The 19,610-nt window shown below is 35.7% G+C and overlaps 2 protein-coding genes across 2 annotated transcripts in view; both read right to left on the reverse strand.

The window, feature by feature from the left end:
* Positions 1-906: 906 nt before the first annotated feature.
* On the reverse strand, positions 907-14,249 carry LOC306863636 (glutamate decarboxylase 2-like). The gene is made up of 16 exons (XM_079407126.1): positions 13,630-14,249; positions 13,305-13,367; positions 12,914-13,057; positions 12,189-12,422; positions 11,523-11,613; positions 10,789-10,901; positions 10,220-10,335; positions 9,533-9,612; positions 9,367-9,421; positions 9,128-9,244; positions 7,871-7,935; positions 7,187-7,265; positions 6,842-6,991; positions 6,192-6,299; positions 4,977-5,066; positions 907-2,306 (listed from the first exon to the last, which is right to left on the reverse strand). The coding sequence occupies exons 1-16, from the start codon at positions 13,700-13,702 to the stop codon at positions 2,133-2,135; spliced, it is 1,752 nt and encodes a 583-aa protein (XP_079263252.1). The 5' UTR covers positions 13,703-14,249; the 3' UTR covers positions 907-2,132.
* An 851-nt stretch (positions 14,250-15,100) lies between these two features.
* LOC306862949 (myosin-IIIa-like) overlaps positions 15,101-19,610 on the reverse strand; it is an 86,333-nt gene continuing 81,823 nt past the window's right edge. Inside the window, exons 36-37 of the mRNA XM_079406060.1 lie at positions 16,216-16,401; positions 15,101-15,995 (exon numbers count right to left, since the gene is read on the reverse strand). Coding sequence (XP_079262186.1) covers positions 15,881-15,995; positions 16,216-16,401 — 301 coding nt within the window. The 3' untranslated portion in view covers positions 15,101-15,880. The remainder of the gene's footprint in view (positions 15,996-16,215; positions 16,402-19,610) is intronic.

Raw genomic sequence — 19,610 nt, forward strand, 5'->3', positions numbered from 1 at the left:
CAGCTGAGGACTACTTTTGTTTTCTGTTATTTTGCGTTTTCCTTCGTGGTACTAGAGCATGTATGCAAAAAAAAAAAGAAAGTCGAATGTTTGCAAATGCTTGTTGGAACTACGGATTCAGGAAGCACCAAACTGTTGGTCGCGACAAAATAGGTAGATACTTTTGGGAAACACACTCTAAGACCAATCTAAAACCAGATTCGACGGGGTTCAGCTGTGTTTTTCAGCAGGGCTGACTATTACAGGATACAGGCAGTAATGTAGCATTAGCAAATCTACAAAGGATTTCAGCTATAAGCAACTCTCATCTCGAATCGACGTCCAGACACATTCAGACAACGCTCAGTTTCATAAAACATCAAACTAAGAACATCTATTGGACAGATCATCATACATATAAGCTAAAGTGCACAAGCTACTCTTTAGGAGAACTAGACAATACTGGCAATTAATACTAAGGCAATACAGTTACAAACACACAAAAATACAATTCGGCACAGGATGTCAAGTTTATCACTTGGGCACAAATACAACCAGCACTGGTTCAGAAATGGCTTTCATAACCACCCAAATGTGCTATAATAATCATTTTGAGTTAGTACGTTAAAATGCAGAGGCTTCAAGTGGATTTAAAGCCAGATCCTTCATCTTTGCAGTTACATAAGTCATCATATTCAATACATCTGACACACGCACACACACAAGCAGAATGTATCTACCATTTATGATTAAATATCTGTTGAATAGAGAAAATAATATTATTTACCACACAAATAGACTCTGCCTTATATACAATACAATTATGTATTCACATAGATATGTACTTGATCAAGAACATCTTAAAAGATTATTTACATACTATCATAGGGAAGAACCCTAATTATGCTTAAGTGTTATTTTCTTTTTGGAGTTTATATATAACATTAAATTTAGCTCTGTTAATATACCCTGAAATATCTATAATTTTGTATAAGAAAGCTAAATAAGTACATGAATGGGTCAGTGCATTAAGAAATCTATTGCTATTATGTAGGAAGGTGTTTTACTACATATATAGACTAAATGTGTCATTTAAATCCATGTTTTTTAATACAGTACATAATATGCATGTGCTATTGTTTCATTTCAGGGGACATTGTGGAAAAAAAATAATATTAGATTTTTTTATTATTATTATTATTTTGTTTGCTTAAAAGTGAACATCTACCTAAACGTTTCCAAGACCAACTGCCATTCAAATGCCACTCTATTGCACTTTTCCAAGTATTAAGTTGAAAATTTTGAATTTCCAAGTAAAGAAATAAAGAATATTGTTAAATAATTGCACATGTTATTAGGGGGAAGGGAAATTCCCATTTTAAAGAGGATTTTATCCTGCAAATAGGATTATTTTGTTTTTATAGTAAGATCATTTTTTAAATTTTCTTGTTTATTATTATCATTTTAATTTGGTCAAATTTGAGAAGTACAGTAGCATATAATATGCAACTATATAGACATGTTTATATAACACTGCTGTTCACTATAGACACCGGCAGCCTCCTGTAAATATTTTAGAGCGCAACATTATATTTGTGCTTGTTTTTTGAGTATACGTTAATTCATTTAAACTATATATGAACTTCATGTCCACACTCAATACAGTTCGTCGAAAACTCTTCCTATGGTTCTGTATCTTGAGAAATTGATAAAACATAAGTCACACATTGTCTCTGAATACAAAAGCTTTAGGTACGATGAAGTGGTTTACGATGAAGGTTTTAGATAATAAGTCTGTACTATTATAATATAGTCTGTAATCCTTTGAATAGCTGTTCAAATAGAAACTTGGGAGCTGCACTGAATAAAAAGCAAGGAACTCTTCATATTCTCAATAAACAAACAAAGTCATGTCAAAGACACTAAGATAGACAGTAAAAGCAGACGGTAACACTTTTACAGGGCTTTGGACCACGAAGCCCACAACAACGCTACAATACTAAAGTCTAGATATTTTCATATAGTCTTTTTTTAAATTATACTATCTTTATATGACTTTGGAGAAGAGGAATTAAAGATTTACCGTTACATTCACAACAATTATTCGATCCATCCAGGGACACAAGAATAACAGGTTTTGGCATCTTAAGTTTTTAAAGATCCTGTCCCAGTCGCTCAATCTCTTCAATGAGGAAGTCAATGTCTTCAAAGGTAGCAGCTGGGTTGGAGATGACCATACGGAAGAAGTTGACCTTGTCTCCCTGCGGCTGATAGCTCACCATGGTCGTTCCGTACTCCATCATTCTGGCTTTGATTACAGGGGCAACCTGTGAGAGAACATTTGATTAGTTTTCACATTTTCTTAAAAATGTGTCCTTGCAAAATTTTTGGGGTGCTGTTGGTGATTGTCAAGGCTTTGCTATAAGGTTTTTTTTTTAACATCTGTGTGGTTACCAGGGTGTACTGGCAGGTTGCTAATGTGTGGTTTTTAACTGGTCCAAGTCAAAAGAGCCTCGTTGATATTCTGGTGTTTATGACCCTCCTTTATGTATGTTTTTTTTTCTATAATTCTATGATGGCAAATCTGAATTTTCCGCATCCATTACTCCAGTCTTCAGTGTCACATGATACTTCAGGAATCATTCTAATATGCTGATTTGCTGCTAAAGAAACATTTCTTATTATAAACTTTGAAATGCGCTGCTTACGTTTTTGTGGAAATCATGTTATATTTTCCAGGATTCTTTGCTGAACAGAAAGTTTAAAGGAACAGCATTTATCTGAAATCTTTTGTAACAATTTAAGTGTCTTAACTGACACTTTAGACCAATTTAACATCAATTGAACCCTTGCTGAGTAATAGTAATTTCTTTCTTTCTCAAAAAACTAAAATATTTAAAAAATCCTTCTTTCATTTAGAAAGCAAATGGAGAACTACAAGATCAGCCAAATTCTGTCATTATTTACTCACCCACATGTACCACGATTATTTAAACTATTTTTTTTCTATACAATGAATGTCTATGGGGTCTAAAAACAACACTGGACCCCATTTACTTCCATTGTATGGACAAAATAACACAGTACCATTTTGCAAATATCTTCTTTTGCTTTCCACAGAAGAAATAAAGTAAGGTTTGTAAGCGTTTTTGGGTCAATTGTTTCTTTACATCTTTGAGAATTGTTTAAATAATACAAAGTATAAGATGCTTAATTTTGCATTTATTTGGATGTGAAATTGAAGAGTATTTTTAAATATAAAGACTCAAAGTATCTTAACAGAGTCTTTACGTTAACCAGTTCCAGCTAAATTAATTGCAGAATTGTAATACTTTAGACCAAAGGCCAAAGTATACTTCTTTTTTACAGTCGTACGCATACACAGACGTTCGACGCATGCGCTTTGCTCCAAATTGCAATACCTCTCCTGACCTATCGGGGCCAGTGTTTGCGCAATCTCTCGCCATGAGTTAAAACCCATATAAATATCTTTGTATTCTTTCATGCTACAGTTGTACAAATGAGGATATTTTCTAACCGTTTGGGTATCGATTCACAAGGTAGCCGAAGAAAATGAAGTATACTTTGCAAGGCTGTGCATACGACTGTATGCGTACACTAACGTACTCGTAAAAAACAAACAAAAAAGTATACTTTGGCCTTAAAACCTAACCAGAATGTCAACCAGTAATATCAATCCAGTGTTTCCTTGTGAGCATGATGTTCTGTCCTTGACTTAACCTGAGCAGAACTGACTTGATTAGAGCAGTAGCTTTGGACAGTGTGTGGGACTGTAATCTGAATAAAAGACACACAGCCGCTCATAACCACATAATTACGCTCACTTCCCCTAAAATCTTTTGCAGGTGTCCAGCTATTATCAGCAGTGGCCTGTATCCAGCTGATATAACCACGTCCATCTAAACGAGCCTTGATGTACTGGAACTTGTCCAGTGTCTTTTCATATACATATATATATATATTAAATGCTGCATTGCATTGTCCCTGCACCATAAATACAAACACCTATGTGACTATCCTGTTACTCAAGAGTCTCTGGAAACCAATTTTATCCTTTGTAAAGGACAAAGAATAAGTGTTTTAGTTTCAGGTAGATCAGGAGGGGTTTGTGGGTAGGGTTAGATAGAGACTCTTTGTATGACTAGCATGAGCACCATCTGTTCAGACTAATAGCCGATTAGAGCTTTGCTGGCATGGGAGTGACTGAAGAGCAGCCAGCCAATAAAAGGACACCTGATGCAGGTGCACTGATCACTGCAGGGATGTCATTTTAGATATTTTTCTGGTTTGAAGCATCTAGACATTACAAACAGACATTGTACTGTTATGTGTTTGGGTCCCTGAGACCCCAATGCTATAATAAAACTTAAAATTCAATATTGTGAAAAAGAAATACACGTCCTTATACTTTTAGAAAGAGTGCTTATTACAGAATATACTTAAGTGTGAACTGAATGTGGTATTTTTGGACACTTAACTGCATGCTAACTGCAATTAAATGAAAACGTATTATAGTTTGAATGGATATTAAATGCAATTATCTAAACTTTAGAGTGCTTTTTGTCCAACTTAAACAGGACTAGGGCATATTTATATAATTTCATAATTTAAGATAAAATAAGCTTAACTTAAACTAAAACAAAATTTGTTTTGAAACTGTTATGTCATATATTTGTAATGACATATTTATAATGATGAAGTTGCAATTGAGCACATTTGAGGATTGTTTGCTATTTTGCTCATAATTCAATCTTATAAGACAGTATCATGAAATATATCTGTGATAATTCAATGTTAAATATGCTTTTGGGTTAATAAAATGCCCATAGGGTCTTTCAAACCCCCAAAACAGAGCATGAAGATTAATTTACGTTTTTGTTACTCTTTCATTGTACCGCTGCTGCAAAAGCAATATGTCATCGTCTGAAACGTCAAAGCTCAGTTCACATCAATTGATCGAATCCAATTTTTCTCACCTTGTGCAGACGCTTCATTTTCTCCACTTTGTCCTCCAGGTAGCGTACGCCCGGTGGAAGGTACCAGAAACACACATTGGTATGCTGAGGCTGCAAGGACACGAGACCAGCAGATAGCATCAGCGTACGTTCACTCAATACACACAGCTATCACTCAATTTAACGTACAACACACGTTTGCATAAATAGAGCACTCTGGAGAGTCCATTAAAGATCTGTGACGGAATATGTGATTAGGGGCTGTCTAGGGCCATAATGGGAATTTTTTGTCGCTGTCAGTTTGGAAGCAGACATGTAATTTATTCAATCAAAAGGCTTTGCTGTGAGGGCTTGGAGCGCTTGAGCAGGTAGTAGATAGACAGACACTATACAGTCCATTAGAGGCCCTCGTCCTCATTGTGAGGCTCCAGGGGCCATGCTAGAGAAGAATGCCTCCATGCACCAGTGAAAAGGACTCATTATCCATTCAAATGGTACAGACAAAACACAGATCGAGTCATACCTAAGCATGGTAAAACCAAAAAGAGCTTGCTAAACATGAAATCGAGAGCTGAAATATTTTGTTAAATGTCATTCGATCATACTGCAACACTGGAACACTCCTCACCCTGCACTTTAGCAAGGAGCCTCCAGCCAAATCATTTTGTCACATTAGCACCAGGCACAATTTACATTTAAATGAGCCTCGAACAACCGCTCAGTCATTTCAAGGGTGAAACATTTCATGTTAGATGAATTAGCATTATATATAGGAAGAGCCCACACATTAATACATGCCATATAGCGGTGGTTTATATAATACTTTGTGATTATATCACAATAGTAGACTGCCACAGAAAATGACATCAATTTGTGCTACAGCAACCTCACTCTAACAAAAGCAGAAAATGTCAGAATTTCTGTCTGTCGATTATTATTTGTGGCTATATTGTGACATTATTATTGGCATTATTGTGGATAATATGCAGAAGGCGATCAATGCACAGACTATCTGTGGTCCGTTTATGTCTGAGATAACATGTTCTGTTTGCTCAGACTAAATAACAGCAGAGAATTTATGTCATTAGAAAAGGCCTGCTGTTATATAGTTTACTCCTTTGAACATTCTTCCTAATTCCTGTCCTTTCTAATTTCTCAATCTCTTCCGAATGAAAGGCACTGATGACAAGATGCAGCAGTTGTCCAAAAGAATTAAATGCATCTAATCAGACTTACCTTTCCATCAAACACCATATCATATCCTTCCCTGTCCTTGATCTTGTTGTAGAGATACTCTGAAAGCTCCAGACATTTGTCAATCTGAGCCTCAAATCCAATAGTGCCCTACAGAGTAGAAATAAAAATAATAACACAATAAACCTCACTACACAACTGTCCAATTTGGATGAACGACTGTCCCTAATGTCTTTGAAAAGGGTCGTTGAAGGCAGGCCAGCTGCCCAGTAAATGTGCTGATAGTAAATGTTCACTTTTCATGGGAATGGAATACTAATTTACTAGGTTAATTCACTAAATGGCAACCACTTATCTTGGTTATTTAGCATTTTTAATCCACTTTTGTGTAAATGTCTTAAGACTTGACAGTCGGCTGTAATTACTTTCAGCTCATTCATTACACTAGAAACAGTCAAGTTGGGAGCATTGTGTTGTATACTACATATCTGGAAATTCCATTCATACAAAAAAAGAAAAAAATCACATACTGTGCATAGAACACATACTTTCACAATAATAAAAAAATAATGTTCATAATAGCGTACTACTAAATAAAGCAGAACAATATCATATTGCACAAACTTGGAATTGCGAAATAACTTAACATTCTGAAATGTTATGTTTTGAAGTTAACATAAATCTCTTAATACCTTAGCTCTCCACATTAGCCATAGTTTGAAGATGTCCACATGGCGGCCGCACTGCAGGGCCTTGTCCCCTGTGTCATAGGACAGATCATAATGCTTGTCCTGCTGGAACAGATAACAGGCCTGCATCTGATTGCAGCTCTGCATCAGACCCTGGAACAGATAACATGAAGAGAAGGGAAAAAAATTACAATAAAAAAAATAAATAAATGACTTTTGTAGCATTCACTGGCAGATGTCACTTGATCACAATTTTTTAAGCTTGACTTAGTGGTTTAATACTGGCCTCAGTAATAATATGATGTGATAATATGTTTTGGTTTTGATGAAGACAGCAGACAGTCTCACCTCCTCTCGGACCAGCAGAGCTGAGCATTGCAAGGGCACAGCCATCATTTTATGAGGGTTCCAGGTCATAGAATTAGCCCTAAAATTGTCAATTTAAACAGAAAATAATTGAAATACCAAGTCATTGTCCTTGAAATGAATGAATAGCTATATAATCATTTATTTTGATTCAGACAAGATTTCTCCCTGAGGCACCGTGCTGTGCAGTGAAACAAGTCAAAAGAAAAACGATCAAATCCATTTCATTTCACAAGGGTAAACTTTTCACATATTTCAACTCTTTGAATGAATTTAACAAGCATTTGTTGATAAGAATAAGGTTTATAGTAAGTAAGTTTGATATTGGCTGACTAGATATGCTACACTGCTGAGCAAGTATGAAGACTTGCTCTGATAAACCTGCTCAGACATTAAGATGTTAGGAAACATGCAGCTGCAAAAGGTAAAGAAGAACCCCTCATTGCAGATCTAGACAGGTGGAGCTGGGGAGGAGGAGGCCTAAAAATTTGAATTCTCAGAGACCATGCATTGGCTATAGTTTAGTCAGGATACTGACTAAAGAGATACTCAGAAGATGAAGTGCAGCAGCTGTTGCACTAGCATCGAGAGAACCAATCAGTGAATAGATAGAGTTTCATGACTGAACAAGACATTTAATCCATAGGAAATGCAGATTGCACTGACCTCTCAACTCCATTCAGCTTCCACCGGTGTTTCCGGGACATTAGCAAACTTCCGCCCCATGCTCCCTGTATGAATACAGAAACAGAAGTTGTTTTAAAAGCAAACTGCAATGCACTATGTGGTAATAGAAACATGCTTGTCTTTCACTTGTTTTTTTTTTTTGAAGGATGCTTAATCTTGACATATAGAGATGTTTGAGCTCTGACAAAAAACTTAATACTGATCTTTATTATATAAAATATATAAGCATATATTGTATTTATTCTGCAGAACAATGATCTACAAAGCTCAAAGTCCACTCTAAAAGGAGTTATTCTCTTTAACAGAAAACACTTTTCAAGAACTACAAAAAATGTCTCATTCGGACTTCAGCATGCTTCTACAATTATCTTGTTCATAAACATGTCAGGGTCTGAATCGGACTCATACTGGTTTGACAAAATGGATGCCATTGTTAAGATGTATAGCTGAGCAGATGCAACTTGTGATTATGATAAGGGGAGTGTCTAAGGGCTGCTTTAAGCGGTTCGCCAATCATGACACACTGGTCCAGCTAATCAATCACAGCACAATTTATATTTCAGAAGGAGGGGTTTCATCGAAACAGGAGCTAAACAGAAACTTTGAGACAGACTGGGAAGAGAGGTGCTGCAATAATGTAAATTCTGTGAAAAAAAACAGTGTTTTTGGAACAATCAAGCCTGAAAACCTATTCTAGTACACCCCAAAAACCAAATCAAGACTTTGATAAAGGGCATATTTAAAGGGATAGTTCACCCAAAAATGAAAATCCTGTCATCATGTACTCACCCTCAAGTTGTTTCAACCCTGTATAAGTTTATTTCTTCTGCTGAACACAAAATAAGTATTTTGGGGAAAAAAAAGTTAATAGCCCCCATTGACTTCCATTGTGTTTGTACATACAATGGAAGTTATTGGGGACCATCAACTGTTTGGTTACCATATTCTTCAAAATATCGTCTTTTGACTTCAACAGAAAAAAAAGAAAGAAACTCATACAGGTTTGGAATAACTTGAGGGTGAGTAAAATGATGACTGAATTTTCACTTTTGGGTGAACTATCCTTTTAAGATCTATAATGCAGTACAATTGAAAAAGCCTCAGTTCTGCATCCAGAGAACGTTACTTCGGATGTGCCAACACTGAGATCACTCTTGGATCCCAGTACACTGTCAGTATTTCACAGGTGAAACTTTCAGGAAGTTCACTTAAGTTCAGGGAAGCAGATCTACTCACATCCACATGCATCCAGACATCATGCTTCTTACAGATGTCTGCTATAGCCATGAGAGGATCAAAGGCTCCATAAACCGTGGTGCCGGCTGTGGCGCTGACAAAGAACGGCACGTATCCCTGTGAGAAAGAAATCAATGCGTTATTCAAGGGCCCATTTTGCCAAAGAACCACTCAGATTATTTAAACAGACCCAAAAGAGACACACGAGAAGGTCATGGAGACACGGTCATTGAAATTACCTTCTGCTTGGCTTCAATAATCCTCCTCTCAAGGTCGGAAGGAATCATCTTACCCCTGGAAGAAATGAGAGCAGAAAAGATGTCATATGGTTTAGTGATTATAAGACGTGCATTTCTCAATTGCTTCTCATGAAGTAATGCATCAGTAGTGATAATCCAGACTAACCTTTCATCTGCTTTAATACAGATGACACTTTCTGTACCGATTCCAAGTGCGGCTGCTCCTTTCTTAATTGAAAAATGGCTCTGAAAAGCATAATCAGTCATTAATGCACTAAATTGCATAGAAACATAAATCTATAAACATTTGAAATGTCCTTACAAAAAAAAATATATATAATAGTGATTAGTGTCTTTATTTGCTGAAATAATAATAATAATAAGTTATTATTTAATAACAATAACCGTTATAAGCATATATGAATATGTTCTATAATGTCTATTTTGTGAAATCATATATAAATTGATATGACATGCAGTTTTGCTGTCTTGCAAGAAAAATATTTCTTCTTTTCCATTTCTCTCTTTTCTTTTTCCATTCCTTTTTTACTCTTAGAAATTAATTTCACTGGGCAATACAGAAAACATTTTTTTTTTTATTTTAAGTAAAATGTGGGAATTATCCTCTGACTGCTCTCTCTCTCTCTCTCTCTCTCTCTCTCTCTCTCTTAATAACTGAAATACAAAATTCTCAAAATGTGGACATAAATACAGTTTAGTGTAATGTAATATATTAGCATTATGTAATTGGGGAGTGTTTTCAACAAATGACTTAAAATGACTATTTTGACTATTATTTACAGTACATTATTATTTCACTCTTTTGATACAGAAAATAAATGCACAGGCGTACATGTTCAGATGTGAAGGCCACCAGTCTCGGTACGGATGACATTCCTTTCTCCTTCACCTCAGGGAACATTTTATAGCGAGCCAGCAGCATGGCATACATGTTGGAAATGGCGCCACCTAGAGGACAATATCCTTTCATTCCATAACTCAGGTAAAGCTTGACCTCAGCCGGTTTTTACTTGGACTCTGAATGTCATTTACTCTGATGTAACTGTCCACATCATATCCCAGTTGTGATTTGTACCTAAAATACATTTTTGCTGATCCATTTTTTTTTTCTTTTTGCAAAGTGGGGCAGATAATGACAGTGCAGAGATTGCAATTATTTGCATCATTCACCTCATATCATTTTTTCTTAATTGGAATCATACATTCACTGTTGGATACTAATATTACAACCCACGAACACAAATAACTTTCGTCGTTAAAAAACAACAACAAAAAAAACTCTAAGACTAATGGAGACATCGTCTCCTAACAATTTCATACTTTTAGCCAATTCCTGTCCTTGCACTCATGTCGCAACAGTGCATATATTATGTCAGGTCACGCAGATTGACAGCTGCTTACCCGGGGAGAATATTCCATCACCGCGGCCGTCCTGCCAGCCAATGATCTCCCTCATCTTCTTCAGCGTGACGTATTCCAACAGCACGAAGACAGGAGCCACCTCATAGGTGAACCTGTTTGCACGGAGATCACATGACCCAGTTACACAAGCCAGAAAAAAATGTCACGACAAGCAAACATCACGACAACCTGTTTCAAAACTGATGCTTGAGAGGATTTTGCAACAGTCTGCAGGTTCTACAGCAGTGTGTCACTGCAATAAGCTTAAGACAATGATGGAAATGTACATTTTCTGGCAAGATGTGATTTTTTTTTTTTATACTTTCTAAAATGTTTAACATTTGATTTCTAATACAACCAAATACACAAAACTGAATTTCGTTTTACCTCCCCCCCCCCTTCAAAAGAAAAAAAAGTTATACTGTTATTACATTGTTATTACATCGTTATTACATTGTTACTACATTGTTATTGTTTTATTAAGCATCTGATCAATTAAAACTTTAATTTCCGAATGTAATTTAAATTCCCATCTCATTTTCTCTGATGAGAGAGTGGAGGTTATATTTGCTTGTCTGAATTAATTAGCTTTTCACTTTATTCATTTCAACGGATATCTGTGAGGTTAAGCCAGCCAACACAAAGACCAGGCCAAAATAATGCTTATGAAGGCAGAGAAAACGGAAATTATCTCAACCTGCTTTGTATTTTAATGGAAGGAGACCCACACTCACATATTGGTGTTGGCGGTGGACGTTAGCCAATCGGCAGCCAAGCCAACCATGTCTAACCCAGTGGAGAGCTGGTTGAAATATCTGGGGTGTGCTGAAGATAGAGATAACACAGAGGGAAAATACAAAATTAATCAGTTAACTTACAAAAAAAAATCTCATGTCCCACTATAATCTATTTACGGCCCTCTATTAATAGTCGCTTGGAGTAAAACACTTCAGATGGAGCTGACCGGCGCAGACAGCAAGAATCAATCAATCTTTATGATCACTCATAATTATTCACAAAACAAAAATCACTTTTCGAAATAATGCCTGTCAGATAAAATGCCACCAGAGAAAATAAAATCGTCCCTAGACGCATTCATTTAATATCAAGCCATGTTCTGATCGCCTTCAGGCACAAACACACACTGATGGTTCTGTCAGCTGAAAACTGTTTTATAACCGAGACAATCAATAGGAGTATTTATGTTAGATTATATATAGATCTAATGAATATGAATACCTGAATACACAATAAAATATATCCTATGAAGTCAAGAATACCTATTTATATCAACAAAACTAATTTTTATGGTTTAGATCCAATAGAAATAACACTTTTAAGGTTATCACTTTTTACAGGATACAGGCTATTATTTACAAATTACAAATGAAAGCGCTTACCAGTTTTTATGGCGTATTTTAGCGTGGCGCGACAGCTGATGAGAATATCATCTAGAGTCTCGGGTTCGTCCGAAAGCTCCCAATTATTCCTTTGGAGCAATTCATTTGGATAGTGAAAATCAATCACTTTCGTTGACCTGTCAAAAGATTCCACTATATAAGCCAGCAATATATCCACAACCTCCTGCAGAAAATTCATAGTCTTGGCGTCCCCATTCAGTGCAGGTAACAGATCTGTAAAATGATAACATGATTGCATTAAAATAACAGATGATTGCATGTAGAGCAAGAGTCAAGAGTAAAATAGCTTCATTTAACCTTGAGAAAGAAACAAAGGACAAGATCTCTGAAATGCATTGTTATATTTTTATGTACAAAGACATTTTTTTTTTATCCACTAATTTACCCAACAATGCACAGGCAGGGTTTCATTTTTTTTTATATTAATTATTTTAACTCACATAAATATCGGAAATGACATTTAAAAATGAGTATTATACAGACGACGTGAAAAATTAAGAAACAGATAAAAATAAAATATATATAAGCCTATATTTAAAAACAAACAAACGCTTTTTAACGAAAAAACGCGAACATATAACACACAAAAATAAAAGGAAATATATTTAAATCGAATAAAACCATGTAATCAGTATAACCAACCATGCAATCAGTTTATCAAAGCAATTTTGCCTTTTTTGTTGCGATGGCGATGTGTGGTTTACCTGTTGAATAGAGATCCGAGAAGCACGCGGCGGCTTTGGGGCAGTTACAGGGTTTATTACAGCCGCAGCTCTCGGCTGTAGACCCATCTTCTGCTTTAACTGGGGCTTGAGCTGCTTTCTCAGCCTCCCCGACATTTAACAGAGCTACAGAAGAAACGATTTCTCTGTTAACTGAATAAAACAACAGCATCTCACACTAGGAAAGAGTTACTTTTTTAACTGCACCCAATTCGTTTCAGACTCTAAAGAAGAATATAAAATGTTCTTAATAATATTGAACAGTTCAGTATGAAAGCATGAAATATATATTCTAACCTCGCGCTGTTCGTAAACCTTTTTTACGAACGTAGATGAGATACAAATGTAAACCTCGTGTTAAAAATAAACGTACCACATAATTTGGAGCCGATGCCTCCGGGGAATTTCTGGGCCGCCGCCTGACACCATGCTCTGGCTGAAACGATCACATGCGTGCGATTTGAACACCATATCCGTCATAAAACTTCCATTAATAACATCAATAATCAATGGCCTTAAAATACCGAGCTAAATTCTGTTGTTTATTATCATATGACACAGCTGACATGAGATTTCAAGGTTTTATATTAACCTTGACACAACAAATGTCGCATTTCTTTGTCTCAAACCCCCACCAAGACATAAACACAACCATGCAGCATATTTTCAAGCTTCCTTTTGAACGCCGTGTCACTTACGAGTGTTCGGGCTTTGACTGCCGTTTCCAGTCGCATTTTCAGCACCCAGAAACCAAAACCCGTGAGATGCCATCGCGAACAGAGCGGATCAGAGCAGCGACAGAGAAACGCGAGCAGCAGCCATCCAGACGCGCGTCACGGGGGAACGGGAGCTGTCCGCAGCCGTGGTGCTGAATCCAAAATCCAGCTGTATTTACAATCACACCTGTCCAAACGCGTCAAATCAAGTGCTTTAATTGTTAAAGTGCTCATAAAAGATGTTTAAAGCCCTGAGATGGAGATCAGCCAAGACTGAGCGTCTAGATTCAGTTGGTGCGCCGTGCGCAATGATTTGGAGCAGCCGGAGACCGTCACTGAACTCATGGAGAAACGCTGGCACTGATGGAGACGCAGGCATCCAATAGCTCTCATTCTCTTTCACATGCCTCAGCTGCAATCGCAAGTTAAGGGTGCACAGTACATATTTGAAAAAAACACTTCTTGCAATCCGTTGCGCCGGCTCTCCAACGTGCAAACTTGCAACTTCAGAGGCAATAAAAGCTTTTTGTGGCGTAAAAATAATCCGCTTCACGTCACCAGAGAAATTCCGACGCGATTCGGGTCATGACGAACTATTTTGCGTCGTTAATCGTGACCACACACACTAGTTTATGCCCCTCCTGGCGCACCACCCGCATCTGTGCTGAAGGCACAACAGTTTTTTTTTTTTTTTTTAGATTCTGTAATTGCTTTACTCCAGCATTGAGCAGACTTCATCAGAAGCAGGAGGAGCAGGACCATGGACCATGACATTCAGATCTGCGGTCTATATCTATGCCCCCCCCCCCCCTTTTTTTAAATCATCAAACCATTTCTTATTAGTAAGGAAATTGGAGACCCAGTTTCAAATATGAACAGGAAAACCTAGAAGTAATAAAAAAAGCATTACTGTGAATTTAATTATTTTCAGTACCATTCTCACTTGTGTGCGGCGATCGTGCGCAATGGCACACGGGCCATTTATTCCGCATGCATATAATAAAATTAAATCCCTAAATAAAGCAGAAATAAATTATAATTATATTATGGGATCTGGAAAATAACAGGTTAAGCAAAATAAAATAATTTTGACCACTCACATGAGGTTGATGTGGAGAATACGAGAAAAAAAAAAAAAAAAAAAAACACATAGAAAAGCATTTAACATCGGGAAAAAAATAAAAATAAATTGTTCAATTGCAATCCATGTAGATACTCTAAAAAAATGAGCATCACGCTAAAATACAAACAAAAATATATTGATTTATTTGATCAGTTATGAAATTAAATTAGTAATTTATGTTATAAGAATGGTAGGAACCTGTGTTTAATATTCTAATTTAATCCCTAAACCATATTTTTATTTCATCACTGTTACCTAAACATGAGATCCAGAATCTTTTAATACCATATAATGTATTTCACATGAAAAATGACACAAACAGAATGAGCTGATTTAGTATTAATAGTATTTATAGTAACTTTAGTCTGCTCAGGGTTTAGCATCAGCTATCATCTACATTTGATCATTTATCAATTAAACATTTAGAAAATCATATTTACAAATAAGTGACATTCCAAGAATACACATATCTATATGTATGTATTATCGAAGAATATAAAGGTCAATTTATGATTTATCTTTAAGAACAAATCTTGCATCAACACATGCATCAACGAACAGAAAACATCATCAGTTAAAAATCAAGCAAGAGCAGCACAAATGTCTTGTCAAAACATCAGCTCCTTGGCTCTATCCATAAAAACATAATTTCTATTCATTTAAGTCTCTGATTAGTCAAGTAGCATTGCATTCTGTACAGCATGAAGTAGTCATTATTTATATAACTACTTAAACTAAAGCCAGCGCTTTCATGGAAAACCAAACAAAGTAACAATAAATGGACTGAAAACATGGCGTATTACTTAAAGAAACAGGTCACCCAAAAAAGACAATCTTCCCCTGTGAGTGAGCAGTGAGTTGAACCGGATCAGTCCGATTTATGAACGAATCATCTCAATTGATTGAGATCTGACTCATGGAAACTGCATGGAAAAGAGCAGGTGGTACATTATTCAAAAATTCTCCTTTTGTGTTTCACACAAGAAAGAAAACCATATGGGTTTGGAACGGTGAGTAAATGCCAGAAATTTCATTTTCAGGTGAACCCTTCCTTTAAGGACAACTTCATCAGTCACTGACAGTATTTACAGACGTTCTGAAGCTTGATGGTTAGGGCTGTGTTAATAGCCTTCGTCTCTGGGAAGTCTTCCTCAGTATCTTTCTGTAGTCATAAGGGTTGTCCTCACTTTGACTCTCTGTAGAGGGCATTCTAGAGAACGAGTGCCTGTGGACAGAGAGGGGCAGATAAAGTGTGACTTCACACGGAAATGAAGACGCAAACGAGAAAGGGAAAGAAAGCGGGGAGGTTTTCACGTCTTGATATCTGCATCTTCAGCTCAGACACATTTATCATGTGCAGTGCTGTGTGCTGCACTGAGGTCAACGTTTCGAGGATGGTATTGGTTAAACAGACAGAATGATGCAAATGTTTAATGTTCTTTCACCTGTTCTCCATTGGGTCCTTAGGGAGATCAGATTTGGGGACATCAGACAGTGATCTCTCAGAAGAGCATCGTCTTTCAGTGGAAGATCTCCGTCTGCTCGAGTGGCATCTGACACTGGGCAGGCTTGTGGACTTTGTGCTGGACAAACCCTGGTAGTACTGGTCATCATTGTCCAGCCTTTTGGGGCTGGTGGGTGCAGAGAAAATAGATGAATTTGTAACTATTAGCTTCATGTGGGGAACAGACCAAAGTCATTGTTGTGTTCCTTCAGAAGAATAATCATGAACTACTTTTAATTTTGGAGATCGGCAGAACTAATTTCCATCTACTTTGGAATGACATAAGTTTTAGTGAATTCTTTGTTACCCCCCCCCCCCCCCCCCCCAAATCCCCCCTCGCCTTCAGCCAAAGTTCATTACTCCCAATCATAAATAACATCTATTTTGCCATAGCAGGCTGCTATTAATGGGTGGCCATTATGCCATATTGAGTGTATTTCATGGCTGTTCTTCAGTATGTAAGCGATGGCCTTTAGGACAGGCTCTGATTCATGACTGGCTTTTCAGCAGTGATGGACTCAAATGGAAATGTTCTTTCAGTGGACTTAACGCTGCTGATAAGCCCTGAGACAATGAGTAATGTAATGAAAACAGAGATCTATGAAACCACTGAAGCCAAGAGCCTACGGCCTGCCAACCAGACCACTGATGCAATTATATCAGTCAGCCCCACTGGCCTACTGATGCACTGAACAAAAAAAACTATTATTATTTTAATATAATTTATTATTATTTGTATAACATTATACTTGAAGTAGTAAAGTATTAATATAAAATATATTAATATATTTAAAATGACTTAAAATGCATATATAAAACAATGAGGCAACAATGATTGGTTATATATAAATAAATACAAACAATATGAATGTCAAAATGCCAAAAATAAAACATTACTATAAATCATAATACAAAAATGATAGAAAAAAAATAATACTTGTATTTTTGTATTACCATAAGATGGTCTTAAAGATAATAATGATAATTGTAATAATAATAATAATAATAATGTAATACTTTGATGATACTTAAATTAATAATACGTATTTTTTTGTTGCTCTAAATTTAAGAAACATCATGAAATTAATTATATTAATAATATTAAGATGAATTATTACCATAAAAACAAAATAATAATAATAATAATAATGATGATAATAATAATCACCATCATCATCATTATTAAAATAAAGTATTTACGTTTTTTAAATTGTAGTAATATTTGGTGTTCTGACTGTGTGCTGAATTAATTCTATTTATTATAAACTTAATATATTATTCCACATGTGTAGAAAACCTCAAATGAATAAAAAATGCCAAAAACAAAACATTAATACAAAACATATTAATATAAAAATGATAAAAAAAGGTAATACTTAATGCAAGTCTTAAATATAATAATAATAATAATAATAATGTAATATTTTCATACTTAAAATAAAAGTTTATTTTTTAAATGTTTATTGTTTTAAACTTAAGAAATGTCATGAAAAATCCCAAATTAACATTTAAAATATATTCATATTAAAGAACTTGTATGAATAACATCATGAAATGGCAAAAACCCTAATCAAAAATATGCTTATTTTCTTGGAGAAGAGTACAATTTCTTTTTGTTTTCTTTAGATTGGTAAAATGGGACTTGGACAAGGTTTGAGGGATTCCTTCATGTGGCAGCTACACAGTGCAGGAAAACAGAGTGTTCTGCTACATCGGTTTGCTCGGTCTCTCTAGTTCTGCACATTTGTACTGCAGTGCACCTTCATTACCTGCATGTCCTCAGCTGGCCCTTTTTTCTCCCAAGATACCTTATTGGTACCCTATCTCTCTCTGCTTTCTCTCTTTCCTCTGCCAATCTCTTCCTCTATTTCTCTCTGACAGGACATGGGCCAGTTATCAGAGAGCCAGAGATTTGTCTGTCCTACTGACCTTCTAACTCTTAAAGTCAACACAAAACGCTCAATTGACATATAGCATTTACAAGTGAAACAGGATATTCAATGAGAAAAAATATACATGTTCTGATCAATATTTCGCAACAAGACCAGAAACATAGATATATTATATAAGCTGATTTCATGAATACTAAAATGATGCATGTTGCTGCCAATCTCTGACTTGCAAAAACGACTGGTTTTTAATGATGCGTGTCTCTGTAAGTGTTGTTCTAGTGTTCGGCACCCTGTCTGTCTGTCAGAGATGTTTGTCACTCAGCTGGCCTGGGAAATCTCCTGTCAGCGGCGCTCATGAGGTCCGGATTCATGTTCACACACAAAATATTATTTCACACATGCTGTGACACAGCAGATATGTCACGCTGGCAGCCAAATGCTGCAGGAACTAGCCGTAATATGCAAGCTATTAGCATCAGCGTTACAAATGACTATATGGTTAACAAATCCGTTTTTATTGATTTTATATCAGATTCTTTATGCTTTACCTACAGAAAAATATAGCTGCATTATATATTAGTTAGACTAGATATTTTAACAGCAATTAAGATATGAACACATTAAAAAGTGAACAGGAGGCAACACTGATAATTATTATTATTATTGTTTTTAATTCATGTGGGTTTTAGATTTAGCTTTATATCCATTTTACTGGATTACTGGATTGAACAAAATTAAATAAAAAAAATACAAAAATGAAATGCAAATCTTTCAATATTTTAGGGGTCAGATTTTTTAAGAAATTAGAACTTATTTAGCAAGGATGCATTAAACTGATAAAAAAAATGACAGTGAAGACTTTTACATTGTTATAAAAATATTTCAAATAAATATTGTTCTTTTGACATTTCTAATCATCAAAAAGTCCTGAAATAATGCATAACGGCTTCTACAAAAAATATTAAGCTGCACAACTGTTATATTAAGAAATGTTTTTGAGCAGCAAATCAGCTATCAGAAAGATTTCTGAAGGATCATGTGACACTGAAGACTGGAGTAATGATACTGAAAATTCAGCGCTGCATCACAAGAATACTTTACATTTCAAAATATATTACAATAGAAAACAGTTTTTAAATTTGTAATAATATTTCACAATATTACTGTTTTGATCAAATACATGCTTGGTTATGAGATTTCAATTGTAAGGTTGAACGAAGTGTATTTTTGAGACAATAAACGGGTATGACTTCACTGCACACCACATGTTATTTCATATACCATTTAAAAATAAAAAAAATGTCAGTATACAGTGTATCGTATGTAGTGTGCGGTGCACTAGTATTCTATTGCAAACAAAGCTTTTGTCACTGTCTGCAAAGCAGCAGCTTCTAAGGAGAGGGCAAACTCTTTGTTTAGTATAACACTTCTGCTAATTGATTTA

The sequence above is a fragment of the Barbus barbus genome (assembly GCF_936440315.1).
Source record: "Barbus barbus genome assembly, chromosome: 44".
Taxonomy (NCBI): domain Eukaryota; kingdom Metazoa; phylum Chordata; class Actinopteri; order Cypriniformes; family Cyprinidae; genus Barbus; species Barbus barbus.